Raw genomic sequence first — 15,119 nt, forward strand, 5'->3', positions numbered from 1 at the left:
CGATCGCGAGATGAGTGGGAGACAAGTTGTTGAAGGCATGATGAAGAAAAATATGACGGTCTATAATTGGATGAAAATCTGTGATAACTTATGTTTTAATTTCTAAGTTAAATAGCTTAAAGTAGTTTATAAACACAATTAAAAGATAGATTGAAAATGATGATATGATAGGTGTTTCATTTTGGTTATGATATAAATTTTATTGTGTCAAAGCACTTCTGAGAAAATAAACAAATGTGTTGATTGTATGATGAAGAAAAACATGACAGTCAATTTTACCTATGATTGCTATGATTACTTATGTTTTAATTTCTGAAATCAGCACTTTGTGTAAAGTGAGCTGTTTTACATTGTGTATTAGATAGAATGTGACTTTCTGTTTTGATAACTACTTTGTTTTCGTGAAGGTTTTGTTGCACTATTCTCTTCCCTTCTTAAACTTTGTATGGAATTGTGGTTTTCTAAAACATCCAAAATATTTTCAGATGGAACAAAATATCAAGAGCCAGTAAAGAATCGGAATTTATAAAAATAAATGTGCTGATACAGTGATGAAATAAATGTCTCGTTCGTATGATTTATTCTTGATTACAGAATTTTATTCTGAGGTCAGCATTGATTTGAAATATAATCTTAATCCGTTGATACTAGAGTTATTGTTACCACGAATTTAACATGTTCCTTCCTCTCCCTAATTTTGATGAAGATCACTTAATTTACATAAATTATATTGTGTCGAAGCACTTCTGAGAAAATTAACAAATGTGTTGATAGTATGATGAAGAAAAACATGACAGTCAATTTTACCTATGATTGCTATGATTACTGATGTTTTAATTTCTGAGATCAACACTTTAATTGAAAATGAGTTGCTTTACATTGTGTATTATATATTAGTTAGAATTTGACATTCTGTTTAAATAGCATCAGTTTATATTTGTGAAGGTACTGTTGTGGAGTGTCTCTTCCCTTCTTATACTTTGTATGGAATTGTGGTGTTCTAAAACATCCAGAATAATACCAGATGGAACAAAATATTAAGGACAGTGATAAAGTATCAGAATTTGAAAATGCTGATACAATGATGAAATAAATGTCTCGTTCGTATGATTTATTCTTGATTACAGAAATTATTCTGAGATCAGCATTGATCATTTGAAATATGATCTTAATCCATTGAGTTAATTTTACCATAGGTATAACATGTTCCTTCCTTTCCCTAATTTTTATGAAGATTACAAATGTAAATTAAATTGTGTCAAAGCACTCTTGTAAGAAATCACAAATGTGTTGATAGTATGATGAAGAAAAACATGACAGTCAATTTTACCTATGATTGCAATGATTACATATGTTTTAATTTCTGAGATCAACACTTTGGTAGAAAGTGAGTTACTTAACATTCAGTATTGGTTAGAATTTGACTTTCTGTTCTAATAACCAGTTTTTGTGAAAGTTTTGTTTTTACTATTCTCTTCCCATTGTATACTTGCATGGAATATTGGTTTTCTAAAATATCTCAAAATATTATCAGATGGAACAAAATATTAAGAGCCAGCAAAGAATCGGAATTTATAAAAAGAAGTGTGCTGATACAATGATGAAATAAATGTCTCGTTCGTATGAATTATTCTTGATTACAGAAATTTATTCTGAGGTCAGCATTGATTTGAAATATGATCTTAATCCATTGATACTAGAGTTATTTTTACCATAAATATAACATGTTCCTTCCTCTCCCGTATTTGACGAAGTCACAGACGTAAATTATATTGTGTCAAGGCAAAAATCACAAATGTGTTGATTGTATGATGAAGAAAAACATGACAGTCAATTTTACCTATGATTGCTTTGATTACTTATGTTTTAATTTCTGAGATCAACACTTTAATAGAAAGTGATCAGAGTTAATTTATATTGTATATATATAAATATTAGTTAGAATTTGAAAAAGTTCAGAATAACATCAGTTTGTTACATGTGATGATACAAACGTTGCTTTGTGGAGTTGTTACCTTTCATACAATTTGTATATAATTTTGGTTTTCTATTACAAGTTGTCAGATCAGATGCACCAAAACATCAAAGAATTGAAATTTGAATGTGCTGATACAGTGATGAAATAAATGTCTCGTTCGTATGATTGATTATTGATTACAGAAATTTATTCTGAGGTCAGCATGAATTTTTCCATCATTAAGTTGCATAGACAGTAAGATATAAACAGTTGAATCTTTGCTGTGTTTAACTTACTCATACCTCTGAGTGGCTCAATCCAGAGACTGTAAGGCAGGAAAACCATTCTTTGATAGTACAGTGTAAATATACTGAATTGAAGATCATTACGGGACGTATCTAACAGAACTGACCATGTGACTCTTTGTTAGTAGTCCATAACAGTGATGCATCAGGTAGAATCTGATGGGATCTTTTTTAACATGATAGCTGGGAGTTCAACATAATTGTATAATGAAAGAAATTTAAACTATAGCTTAAGTAACTAGACCTGTATAATATGACGTAAAGGAAATTGTTTCGATGTATATAAAAAATCCCAATGTTTTCTTAAAGAGGTATCAATTACCTACAAATTGTTGAAGTTAAGGCTAGTGTTTATTTTAATGAATTTGGAGTGCTTGGTAAAAAGGCAATTTAAAGTAAAACTTAGCATTCTATCAATTCCCTGATATCCAATACATAACACCTGTGTCACATGCTAAAGGTAAACAATACAGAACACTTGTGCTGATACAATGATTTGTTTTTAATGGCTTTTAGTATGAATCCTGATTGCTAAACTTATTCAAAGGTCAGCTCAAAATATCATGCTAGTCAATGTCTGTAAAAATATAAATAAAGGGTCTCAATATTTTCTAACGGAGGTATTCATTACATATAAATTGTTTATTTTAATGAATTTGGATGTATATAATAGGTATAAACTAAAAAGTTAATTTACATATAAAGTAGAATTTTGCATTCTATCAATTCTTTGATATACGCTACTGTAAACCAACTTATAACACCTGTGACATGTGATAAAGGTAAAGGATACAGAACACTTGTGCTGATACAATGATTTCTAATGGCTATTGAATATGATGATTCTTGAGTGCAGAACTTATTATGAGGCCGGCACAATTTTAGACAATCCTAGACAATATCCTTATCAATTTAATCAGCAAATCTATCTTTGATAATATGCTAAATGATTTTGTAAAGAAAATTTAAGCGCTTGAGTTTCTTGACCACCTATATTAGATCCATCCTTCAATGACCTCAGCTGTTTTTGAGGTATGTAAACCTGTATGCATGTGTTGAATCTGTGATGAAGAAAACATGACAGTCAATATTTGAATGAAAGCAATGATTACTTATGTTTTAATTTCTGAGTTCAACACATTTATTACCAACACTGAGTCAGTTGATTATTTAGCGTTATTTGTTTTAGGAAGGTCCATGATAGATTCTTGTTCATTGGTCTGTAAATATATTGTATTAGGTAAAGCTGTATCATCTATAATGATGAATTAGATCAGCTCATACTTTTAAACAATGCATTTCTTCACACTGATATGTAAGAGTTTCTTATACTAACTTAGGATTTGGGTTGATATTGGAAAAATTCATTTGTTTTTCATAAATTGACAACCACATTGATATGGCTAGCCTAGTCATTTGGTATCCAATGTAAATTACAAAGTGTTGCAACAATGATGAATAAAAACATGACAGTCTAATTTCAGATGATCAACCTGATTACTTATGTTTTAATTTCTGAGTTCAACACTGGGAAAAAAATATATTCCCAGAAACGATTACATGGCGGCACGTAAAACTCTTCAATACTGGAAAAAACAATGATAACAATAAAAATAAAAACAAATATTAAACAAAGGTCTGTAAGGTAAACACATATCAGACCTCCTGGAAATTTTGGATATTTAAACTATATTTTCAAGCAACAATTTTGTTTGTGGAGCTGGTATCACTCACTGACATTTTATCATTCTGGGTCATGTATAATTTATGTGGAACTTATCATGCACCAGCACATCTCTATGATACATGTATAATGTACAAATTCTGTGTGGGGAAATTACTGATGGCACCTAGCTTCATGCATCAGGAATGGCATTGGAATTTTATATTTAGATGCCACATGTGAAGTTCATTATTTATGAAGCCATTTACTGAAATCAATATGAGAACATTTAGCACTGGAATATCAGAGATCTGTGTGCAGATCTGTAACAGCATTTATAAAAGTGGTTACTGGTTTGAAGATGATGTTACCATGCAGTAAACAATGTGCTTTCATCAGGAGCTTTTGATAAAAGTAATAAAAAATTGTTTTCCAAAAGTGGTAGAATTGACTACGGTTAATAACCAATGCTTGTCTTATCATTTCAGGCGTTTGACAAACAAGGATTCCACGCCGGAACACCGCCACCTTTCAATCTGCCCCTAGCGACAGGTACACAGGCTGGACCACTAGGGGCCCCAACAACTCCCTACGGTGCTGCTCCCTTTATGAACGTACCAATGATGCCCCCACACAACCAGATGCTCCATCCCAACATGCAGCAGGTTAGAAATCACTTTGGATGTCTTGTCATAATATGAGGGGCATATTGTATTACCTGTTAATCGCATTACATGACATTTTGCTTTGGTATAGGGGTGAAGACAGATATTAAACTAGAAAGGAAAAATTCGGTATTCAATTAACCTTATCACAATGCTGTTATTCAAGTTATATAGTAAATTTGGCACTGCATAATATCTTCAATAACTTAAATTTTTAATTGGAAAACTTTTTATTCCCCGCTTTCTCCGAAACAGGGGATATTAATTTAGGTTTGTCTGTCTGACTGTATTTACACTTTGTTTCCATGAAATAACTAACAAATGTAAACAGATTTTCTTCAAACTTGGTGACAAGGTTAGATGCCTTACAGGCTTGGCCAAGCTTGATCGCTACTGTCAATGGACCTTATTTAGCGGAGTTATGGCCCTTTGAATTACTAAAAACGTAATTTTCTGCCATTTCCATGCAATAAGTGTAACAAATGTAAACAGATTTTCTTCAAACTTGCCTGGCCTGAATCTATCAACTCTTTCAGCGGATGTTATTTATGAGAGTTATGGCCCTTTAATTTACTACAAATGTCATTTTTCCGCAGTTTCTGTGTAATAACGAACAAATGTTAAAACTGATATTGTTAAAACTTGGTAACAAAGTTAAATGCCTTAAGGGCTTAGCCAAGTTCGATCGCCACTTTTGGCAGATCTTAATTAGTGGAGTAATGGCCCTTTGATTTAAAAAAAAAAAAAAAAAAAATTAAAGTCATTTTCTGCCACTTCCGTACATTAACTGTAATAAATATTAAGCGATTTTCTTCAAACTTGGTAACAAAGTTATATGTCTTTTAGGGCTCAGCCAAGTTCGATCGCCACTTGCGACGGACCTTATTGAGCGGAGTTATGGCCCTTTGATTTAATAATAATTGGGGGAAAAAGGTCATTTTCTGCCATTTCCCTGCAATAACAATAAATTTTAACCAATTTTTTTCAAACTTGGTAACAAGGTCAAACGTCTTAAGGGCTTGGTAAAGTTCGATTGCCACGGCATGTTTCAACCAAGGTTAAACCTAACCTCAATCATATTTTACCAACAATATATCCTGAAAGCAGGGGATGGAAATTCCACGAATTTACTTGTCATTTTTACTTTAAAACATAACAAACTTTAGGAATATGTATTACATATATAGAAATGAGTTGTCAGGATGATAGACATTAGTGGCATCCGTACTGTGACTTCAGTAAACTGCTGGTCATATCAAGTGATGCTAAATTAATATGTACGACTCTTACTGCCTGGTTCTGTAGCCAGGTGGTAGTCAGGTTACAGACAATCAATTAATTAGAAGCTTGGTTCAATCGGCTGTAAACAGTGTTCATATCAAAACATATTTTTCATACCCAAACTACAACATTAAATTATAATCTACTGGGACTTCATCTGCAGATTAGGTCTTAAATAAAAAGGAAACTAGCATGCTAGCTCAACACATTATTTGTATTACCTTCAAAGAAACAAACCTCACTGTCGCAGCTATTTTGAAGTGAACCATATTGTGATGCTTTTTATTGTGAAGCTATTCCTTCATAATGGACACCCTGTAGTACTATGAAACTCTTTCATATGTAGATGTAAAGAATATGGATATTCTACACGAGGGACATAAAATGTAGTAAAACCTGATGCTGTGCCAAGTGCACCAGTGATCCAGAGGGTATAATATCCCTGTTATTCATATTCACATGAAAGAGTATTTTTCTCTTTCGTACCTCAATATTCTATTTATCGTATTCATCGCAATAAGCGCCCAGGGCATTTAAACAAAACAAAGATGGAAAGGTGCTAAAAAGGCGAAATTACTGCAAATCTTTACAGTTTTGTGTAGTTTTGGTCTTTATCTATGACTGGGCAATTGAAATTAAGGCATCGAAAAGGGGGAGGGGCGCTTATAGGAACATGGGTGCTTATTTGGTAGCACACTGTATGAATTTTACAATTACAATAGCCCGCCGTTTTGGGAAATAAGTTAAAAGAAAATCACATTGGTGAATTCTAAATCTCTTGTCCTATTATAGTGCTGATACAGTGATGAAATACATAGTCTCGTTCGGATGATGAACATTGATATCACGAAAAAACTTCTGAGATCAGCATTAAGGCTTGATGACTTAAACAATCATTTAAATAAAATCTAAACGAAATACCTGCCATGAATGAAGATTTAAATAAAAAGTAAAATAGAAACGAAACACTTTCAGTTATAACAATGGTCATTAAGTTAAATAACCAATTTTGTATTTAATGTCTTTAGCAGGATTCCACGACTGGGTCATCACGAGGCTCCCATGTACACAGCCAACAGAACAGCACTCAGGCGAAGGCTGGAGGTGCTAAGGCTTACGCAAATTCTAACTGGAACTACTAAGACAGCCGATGGTTACACGGGATGCTGAAACAGGCACACTGCTGTCATTACAAGGGGAGGCAATCACTGAGGATGATTACCTTGTTAACAAAAATCTTCTGTTTGTTTGTAGGGAGAAATTTTGATTCTTGTGTATGTTTCTAGTGTTGGTATATTTTAAACATTGATACTAGAATCCCGATTAATGAAGTGCTGTTCTGCAGTTGTACATGGCTTTTGAGATTTGTGTGTGTTTGTGTCAGCTTTGTAGATTGACCTGTATCAGTTAGATCAACCTGAGCCCGGCCTACAGAACAATATACAAGGCAATCGTCTAATGCTTCTCTCATAGGGTTGTATGTATGTGTTTGTAATGTATGACTATATATATATAGAGGTTCGTCTGTAAGACCACTCTTACCTTAAAACAAAAAAATAGTAAAATGGTTTCCTATTGGAAACGGATAAAATAGGACAGGAATGCAAATTCCTTTGCTGTAGATTCCTAAAGAAGGAATTAAAGTAGAAAACATTAATCAAAGATGGTGCCTTACGAAGCGATAACAGGAATATCACCGGAAGGTGACGCATTATCATGTCCCAGTGAACCTGATGGACCCTCGCCAAAACAATATAAGGACCACGTTTAAGTAGGTCCACATTATTGAGTCTATTTTCCTTCCTTATCCATTTAATATTTTTCCAAATCATGTTTTATTCAGATGTAAATAACCCATACAAAGCATTGTGTTTGATAGCTTTATATACCTAAATGTATATATAGAAATTTGGACAGGGGTCATCGGCTTCACTCGGCTATTGAGAATGTAGATGAAATATCAAAAGAAATCTAGGAAAGGTATCATAGGGTCACGTCAACGTTTAGTTTTGTCAATCACCTTAATTTTGATTTATTTAAATGTGTGCTCACAAAAAAAGATTTGTTTTCATTATTATGATCATTGTGTCCTTTGGTCTTACCTGTGTTGAGTATATTATGATTACTATTATTATTGTTAATATGAATAATTCGTAGTAAATGTGCATGTGTACAAATTCATTGAACATTAGTCGAAGAAATTCCAGATTTTTTTTTTGTCCTGGTGAATAGAATATTGTAGAGTTTCTGAAGATTTTGTATTGTAAATATATAAATATATATATCTTTATCATCCAGTATGTTCAAAGGATTTTGCCTTTTTTTAACTGGAGCCATTAAGTAATGTACATTTCCTATTGTGCTCATAATAATAAAAAAACAAATGAAATATTGAACTCATTGTCTCCTGGTTGTTTATACTTATTTAAACGAAACAAACATATCCTCGACGTATACAATGACCTTTGACCTACAATAAGAAGGAGCCGTCTTCAGTTGATCTCCTTCATAATTACTGGAACTTCATATTAGGGTGCCATTTTGGCGAGACTGCATTGTAAATCAGAAGTAGGTTACTGTGGCTTTTTTTTTTTTTTTACCCTTTACTCGTATAAAAGAAGACTTGCCATGTTACAACAACACTACTTCAGGCTCCACATTTCCCACATGAAGCAGTAGGATTTACACTTGACGGATATATTGATTTTTTGACTTCTAAAATATCTGCATTCATCTAATCTTGTCTACTTTACCATTTCTGATACTTGATATTTGGGCGATGCATTATAAAAAGGATACCGACATGTGATTCTACAATTTTACTTCCCGACTCGCACCAAAGAACGTTGCCATGCTTCAACACACAAGAGTTGTAGTTGGTCCAATAAAATGCTATTGTTATAATTTACAGTGTTGCAATGATATTGTGTTATAATTTGTAGTGTTTCATATGCATCATGTCGTGCTTCAATTAGGCAAATCTGGTCAAACAAGGGATGATTACAGTCTTTATACAAGGAAAACATGTCCCGACTTAATTAACTCAAACTCGAAAAGGTCCAGCTAAAAATTATAGAAAATTCAGACAGATATTCATACAAGTCGGTTGGTACATATATGCTGTTTAACACATGCTACATACATAACTATGTATAACAATCTTCTGAATTTCAAAAGTTTTCAGAAATGACGTCAGTTTTTTCAGTAACGTCATCTGGAGTGGACATCAGTCAATCTCTTGCAGGAATCTCGTTTATTCCGCTAATATTTATTGCAAAAGGAACAAAATCCTCATTTCTGTTCAACATTTGGGTGCATTTGCCTTTTCGAAAGTCGCCTCTGATGCAGTTTCCTCGTTAAAATATTCATTTTACCAAAATAATGTAAATCTTTGTGATCGAATATACAAGGTAAAAACTAGTTTATATAATTGTTTCAGTGATGTCATTAATTAAATCATGATGTTTTATTATGAAAAGCTAGCTATGAATTATTATATTCAAACAAATGATGGTATCGATTGCTTTCCATAATGTATTAATTGGTGCAATTGTAGATTTTCAGCCCACCATCATCAGATGGGCTATTCACATCGCTTTTCGTCCGTGGTCCGTCATTCCTTCCGTCTGTTAACAATTCTTGTTACCGCTATCTCTCATAAAGTACAGATGGGATCTGTCTCAAATTTCATATGCAGTTTCCCCTAGGGGTCTAGTTGTGCATATTTTACTTTTGGGCATATCGGTGAACCAAATGGCCACCATATTGGATTTTGGAAGTTGAAGTTTGTTACCGCTATTTCTCAGAAGTTACTGAAGGGATTTGTCTCAAATTTCACGTGCAGGTTTCCCTAGGGGTTAAGTTGAGAATATTGCATTCTCGGCCCGATCGGCGAACAAGATGGCCGCCAGACCACCATCTTGAAATTTGATAGTTGAAGTTTGTTACCGCTATTTCTCAGAAAGTACTGAAGGGAACTGTTTCAAGTTTTATTTGCTGGTTCTCCTAGGGGTGTGTTTGTGCATATTGCATTTTTGGACCGCTTGGTTAACAAGATGGCCGACAGGACGCCATCTTGGATTCTGATTATTAAAGTTTGTTACTGCTGTACATAGATCTCAGAAAGAACTGAAAGGATCTTTCTTAAATTTCGCATATAGTATGTAGTAAAAGTTCAAAAAGCAGAGAAAAGATCCCTCTTTCTGTTGACAGACATAGATCATTCTTTGGTGGGCGCCAAGATCCCTCTGAGATCTCTTGTTATTGTTAAATAGTTCAAATTCGGGACATGTTTTCTGAAACAACCTGTATTATTGATTATCTGCCATTGTGCTTAACTATTTGCCAATATATGCATTAATTAGGTCATAACCAATAGACTTGCCCACACGAGCCAATAACTCTTTAATGTACCAAAATAGAATAGTAACAATACCTACAAGTGTACTGGCAAACATGGCTGGAGTTTTACATAACATCAACGTTTTCCGCTAGAGACGACGAGATAGAATGGATATTACTAGTAAGATTTAATTCGATTTGTTATGGAGATAAGCCGAAAACTGTACAATATGTGGGAGAGAGAACTGTATCGAGGCCCGTCAGAGGCGAGATCTGTTCTCTCTCACACATATTGTACAGTTTGAGGCTTATCTCTAACTTAAAGAGACAATTCACTCAGGCAAATTCTTTTACATAACCAATAAGCAAACAATAGCGTAAATGTATTGTTCTACATTTCTTATGAAACATATAACGTAAAACATTGACAAATTCCACGACATTGTTAAGTATTTTAATTAATATCGTTGAAATATCAAATCGTTGATCAATACGATTAAGCAGGTACAATATTAACTCTGTACCCATACCCGAGCCAAAGTCACGCACGTTAGACAAATAAACTACATAACCACTGAAAGGTGATAAAATGATCTTTAGGCAAGACAGTTCACCTAATAAGGTAAACACACTACTCTCAGAGCGATTTGAGCAGTTCTAGCCAAAAGTTGCATTACTTTACGAGCAAGGGACAGGGTTCGGCATACAAGAAGTTCGACCACAGTGTGTAATGGCGGACAGCGAGCAAGTTTGAATATTTCACACACGTGTCACCACCATAGGCGTTTCAGGCATATCACAGTAAAACTGACTGATGTAATTTCCATTAGAACTTGTTTTATCTGATATATATACAAATTTTAATGTTCTCTTAGACTGAATTGTCCCTTTAAAACATAGCAAGTCTGTGTTAATAAAGTACACTTTTATTTCTAATATAAGCCAGTTATTGAGCTCAGGTAACTCTACCAATGTGCATTCAACCATGACAAATCTGATATAGACAATGACAACATAGAATTGCCTTTGCCTGTGTTATATGTGATGAATAGCATTCATGAACAAAATACATGAAGCATACTTTTGGTTTGACAACTATCTGTAAATTCATTTTCACCATGTCCGCCAACAGAGATGGAGGGATATTACTTTCTCAATTAAAGCCATATTTTTGCTGAAATGATCGCATATAACAGTGATTTCCAGGCTAGTTCAAAACAGTCGGTGCTCCCAGAACTTTCACTGAATTCAGAGGATTTAAAATTTCAGCTTCTCTAGGGACAATTTTGGATTTATTTATACCATGTGCAATTTCATTCATCAAGCCCATTTGATTCAGGTGAAATTCTAAAATATCGTTGAAACAGCACCAAACATAAGTGGAAAACTACAGTGTAGATGATTTGGAAATTTAAAATCAAAAGTGGAGTATAAAAACAACAAGGAACTGAAGTTAATGCTATAGATATAAGTGTTAAATGGTGAAATATTTCATGACAAGGAGGACAACTCTATCTTGGATATATACAGAAATACTGTGGATGTGTTTAATTCCGCATCAATAGAGGATTAAATTCTCTTCGTATTCATTGTGTGGGATTATTTCGTCATTTGGATTTATAATAATGGATTATTCCGGCAGGTTGTGTGTTGTGTGTTAACATAATTATGGGATTATGCCCGGAGACATTCTCATCCGTATTGTATGACTCTCCCTTACCGCATGCTTCCAACTTCTCCTCACTCGGGACTTCACCCGTATTGTGTGACTCTCCCTTCTCCTCACTCGGGACTTCACCCGTATTGTGTGACTCTCCCTTAGGACCTTTTACCCCCTCGCTTCGCTCGGGAGTAATAAGTCTCTTATTTCTCGAAAGCCATGCAATAACCTTTACTTATAAGACATTATAAGACAGTAAAAGGTAGCGTAAGTGACTGTCTTATATTAGAGTCACATATAAGACAGTAAAAGGTAACATATAGGACAGTTACAGGTAATGGTCCGATAATCCGGGGGTTAAAGTACAGAAACAACAATAGATGACATCACAACTATGTTTTAATTATAATTAACAAGTAACAAAATGCCATATCAAATGTACACAATACCAAACGGTCATAACGATGTGTTTTAAGATTTTAGTGACGACATTTCTGTCGTAGATTTTATATCTGTAGGTTTGTCTGTTAAATCCACCTGAGAAACTACAATATAATCATTATCTTTTTGTTCTGTGTGACGTCTTTTCAGGAAAAAGTTGAATATGATAAGGAGACATCCTCCAAAGGTAAACACCGCTAATGCATAATAACAAAGCCAGTCAAAATGTCCTCGTATGTCCATTATCCAACCTGAAGTAAAACGGGATTCAATAATAATACATGTTATAAAAAAACGTTTGTTATCTGGTTCAGCTTCTGTTCCTGCTTTATGTATATGCACTAGCGGTGCTGAACTAACTGATATAGAAAAACTAGAACAGAATTTGCCTCAGAATATTTAAGTAGATGAAAACGCTAATATGGGAAAAACAATTTTCGTTATTAGATCTTAGTTACTGTGCTGAAAACTGCTCTCAGGCTGAAAAAAAATATATATGTCATGAGACAAACGTGGTCAACGAGTTTAGAAATGAAGAAATTTCCCACGTGAAGCAGTATCGTTTACAATTGACTCCTTAGAATATTTGATCTGAAAGTCTATTTTATAAAAGCCATTCCTCATAAAACGTTTGATTACGTCTTACCATCGTTATTTTTTTTTTGGGGGGGGTTTGGGGGGCTAGGTGTATATGGTAATAGTTAAATTAATTATTCTCTCTGTATGGTTGCATGTGCATGTTTGTATATAAATTGTAGTTAGTTTGTGTTGGTAGAGTTGGTTGTTGGATGCCATAGACACTAAACCCAGTAATCCCTTGTGGAGTGTATCTGACTTCGTTGTACCGTCATATAGGCGGGTGTTCCAAAAAATAAACGGAGGAATTAACGTTGTTACATACATATATTGGCATTTAGAATTTATCATATCAATTCCTCTTGGCAATCTGAGCGTCGTAGTTACATTAAAACCAACATGAGCTGTTGGAGAACAGCAAAGCTCGCCTATTCAGAAGAAGTTGATGTTCAAGTTTTATCACGTTCAGCATCCATACACATTAGGAAAATAAAATCATAAACATTTATCATGACTTAAGCTTAAACAATTGACGAAACAGAAACTTGCTCAAAAACTTTAACGTGAAATGGGACGCCAACGCTGATGCCGGGGCCGACGCCGGCGCCGACGCCGACGCCGGGGTGACAACATTAGCTCTCCCTATTCTTCGAATAGGCAAGCTAATAAAAAGGAACTTGTTGGTCTTACCTGCTATAGGGGGCCCAGTGATGACAGCGGTACCAGAAAATAGTCGGTAAAATCCCAGTCCTAACGCATACGAATCCTTCCCAACTATGTCAACTAGAACTATTGGCTTCAACAAAAGGTAGGCCCCTGAAATAAAAATAGTTGTGAAGTCGATCAACAAATTGAGGCTGAACCAAATTGTACCCCACGTTACATGTAAAGGGTCAACAGTATCGATCGTTTCGGTGACGTCTTCGTTATGTACAATCTTAAAAAACGTACGTTGCTTTGTATGATTTTTTTCTGTTTCTCAAGACGGTATATTTAATATATTCTCTTTGTGAACATTGGAAATGCTTTTAATTGTGAACATGTATAATACATCTGAAGTTATTAGATGTTCGATATTTGATGTTTCCGTTACAATGTAGAAGTTTCTTACCGTTAGTCATTCCAAGTATACAACCGTATACTATATAGGCCGCGTAATTCTGCAGATACAACAATCCCATGGTGGACGCCCCCAATATTAAGGCGGATAGACCCATCACAGTTAATGTGTAAGCCTTTATACGATCTACAACCATTGCTATCACGGGGCGTAGAAATATACCTGGATAATTCAAGAAAGAATAACTACATCATAATATACGGTTATGTCGAACTTTCATATCAGAAAAAACACCCTATTCTGTATTTCCCCCTTGATTAATAACAATTATGTACATTTATGTCGAACTTTTCATATCCAAAATGAGTGTTTTTTGTCATGCCTCCTCTGTAAACAACAATACTATATACATTTACTATGAGTGAAATAATTGATCGATAGTGAGCTCTAGAAAAATATAACCTGCATGTCCTACCCCTGTTTCATTGCGGTGGGTTAAATAATGGTTAAGCTTAAAATAACCTGAAATTTCTAAACAATAGAAATGAGTGTAACATATGAATTAATTCATTTCAAAATATTGCAACTTACTTGATATGCCAACTGCTGTTAAGATCATGGCCTGTTGCCTTGGCGACAGTCCAATGGCGGCCGCTATGATGGGGATCATGAACAAGGGTACCAGAACAACCATATCGACACTGAAGGACAGAATTCCGTACAAGACGAAGTACTTGTTGGTATATAACGCCTTTATCTTCTGTAATGTACTCTCTTCATTCGGGCTCTTTTCTCCATTTGACTTTTGATTTAGAAGAACATTTTCTGATGAATGAAAACAAAATAAAATTATTGAAAAGAAGTATAAGAAAAAAAAATTGTGAAGCATGCTAGTATGCTAGTAATTCTCCATCCCACGCCCTGTTTTGCAAACCTGAAGACATCTTGTCAACGTTACAAAAATAATTTCTCTTGCAAGATATCATAACGATAGAGTTTTTGTAGTTTTTGGTTTTTGTCACATTCATTTTATAAATAATTTATTTTGGAAATAAACATGGAATATCTTCGTAAATTCCAGAATTCGTGACTTTTTCATTTTGACGACAGACATTTAATTTTTTGTCATCTCATTGCGATCAAACTGGGGAATAAATTGATAATATCCAA

At 34.2% G+C, this 15,119-nt stretch overlaps 2 protein-coding genes across 8 annotated transcripts in view; one reads left to right on the plus strand and one right to left on the minus strand.

Moving 5' to 3' along the window:
* Window positions 1–8,267, plus strand: part of LOC138333531 (ubiquitin-associated protein 2-like) — a 31,120-nt gene extending 22,853 nt beyond the window's left edge. For 3 of the 5 annotated variants that reach the window (XM_069281972.1, XM_069281974.1, XM_069281976.1), the window contains 2 exons: window positions 4,414–4,590; window positions 6,900–8,267. In XM_069281972.1, coding sequence (XP_069138073.1) covers window positions 4,414–4,590; window positions 6,900–7,013 — 291 coding nt within the window. In that variant the 3' untranslated portion in view covers window positions 7,014–8,267. The remainder of the gene's footprint in view (window positions 1–4,413; window positions 4,591–6,899) is intronic. The other 2 variants (XM_069281973.1, XM_069281975.1) reach the window with 1 other exon arrangement.
* Window positions 8,268–12,251: 3,984 nt separating this feature from the next.
* Window positions 12,252–15,119, minus strand: part of LOC138333533 (monocarboxylate transporter 4-like) — a 37,840-nt gene continuing 34,972 nt past the window's right edge. For all 3 annotated transcript variants that reach the window (XM_069281980.1, XM_069281978.1, XM_069281979.1), the window contains exons 5-8: window positions 14,541–14,774; window positions 14,001–14,171; window positions 13,580–13,705; window positions 12,252–12,564 (exon numbers count right to left, since the gene is read on the minus strand). In XM_069281980.1, coding sequence (XP_069138081.1) covers window positions 12,344–12,564; window positions 13,580–13,705; window positions 14,001–14,171; window positions 14,541–14,774 — 752 coding nt within the window. In that variant the 3' untranslated portion in view covers window positions 12,252–12,343. The remainder of the gene's footprint in view (window positions 12,565–13,579; window positions 13,706–14,000; window positions 14,172–14,540; window positions 14,775–15,119) is intronic.

Source organism: Argopecten irradians, chromosome 10, assembly GCF_041381155.1.
Source record: "Argopecten irradians isolate NY chromosome 10, Ai_NY, whole genome shotgun sequence".
Lineage (NCBI taxonomy): Eukaryota > Metazoa > Mollusca > Bivalvia > Pectinida > Pectinidae > Argopecten > Argopecten irradians.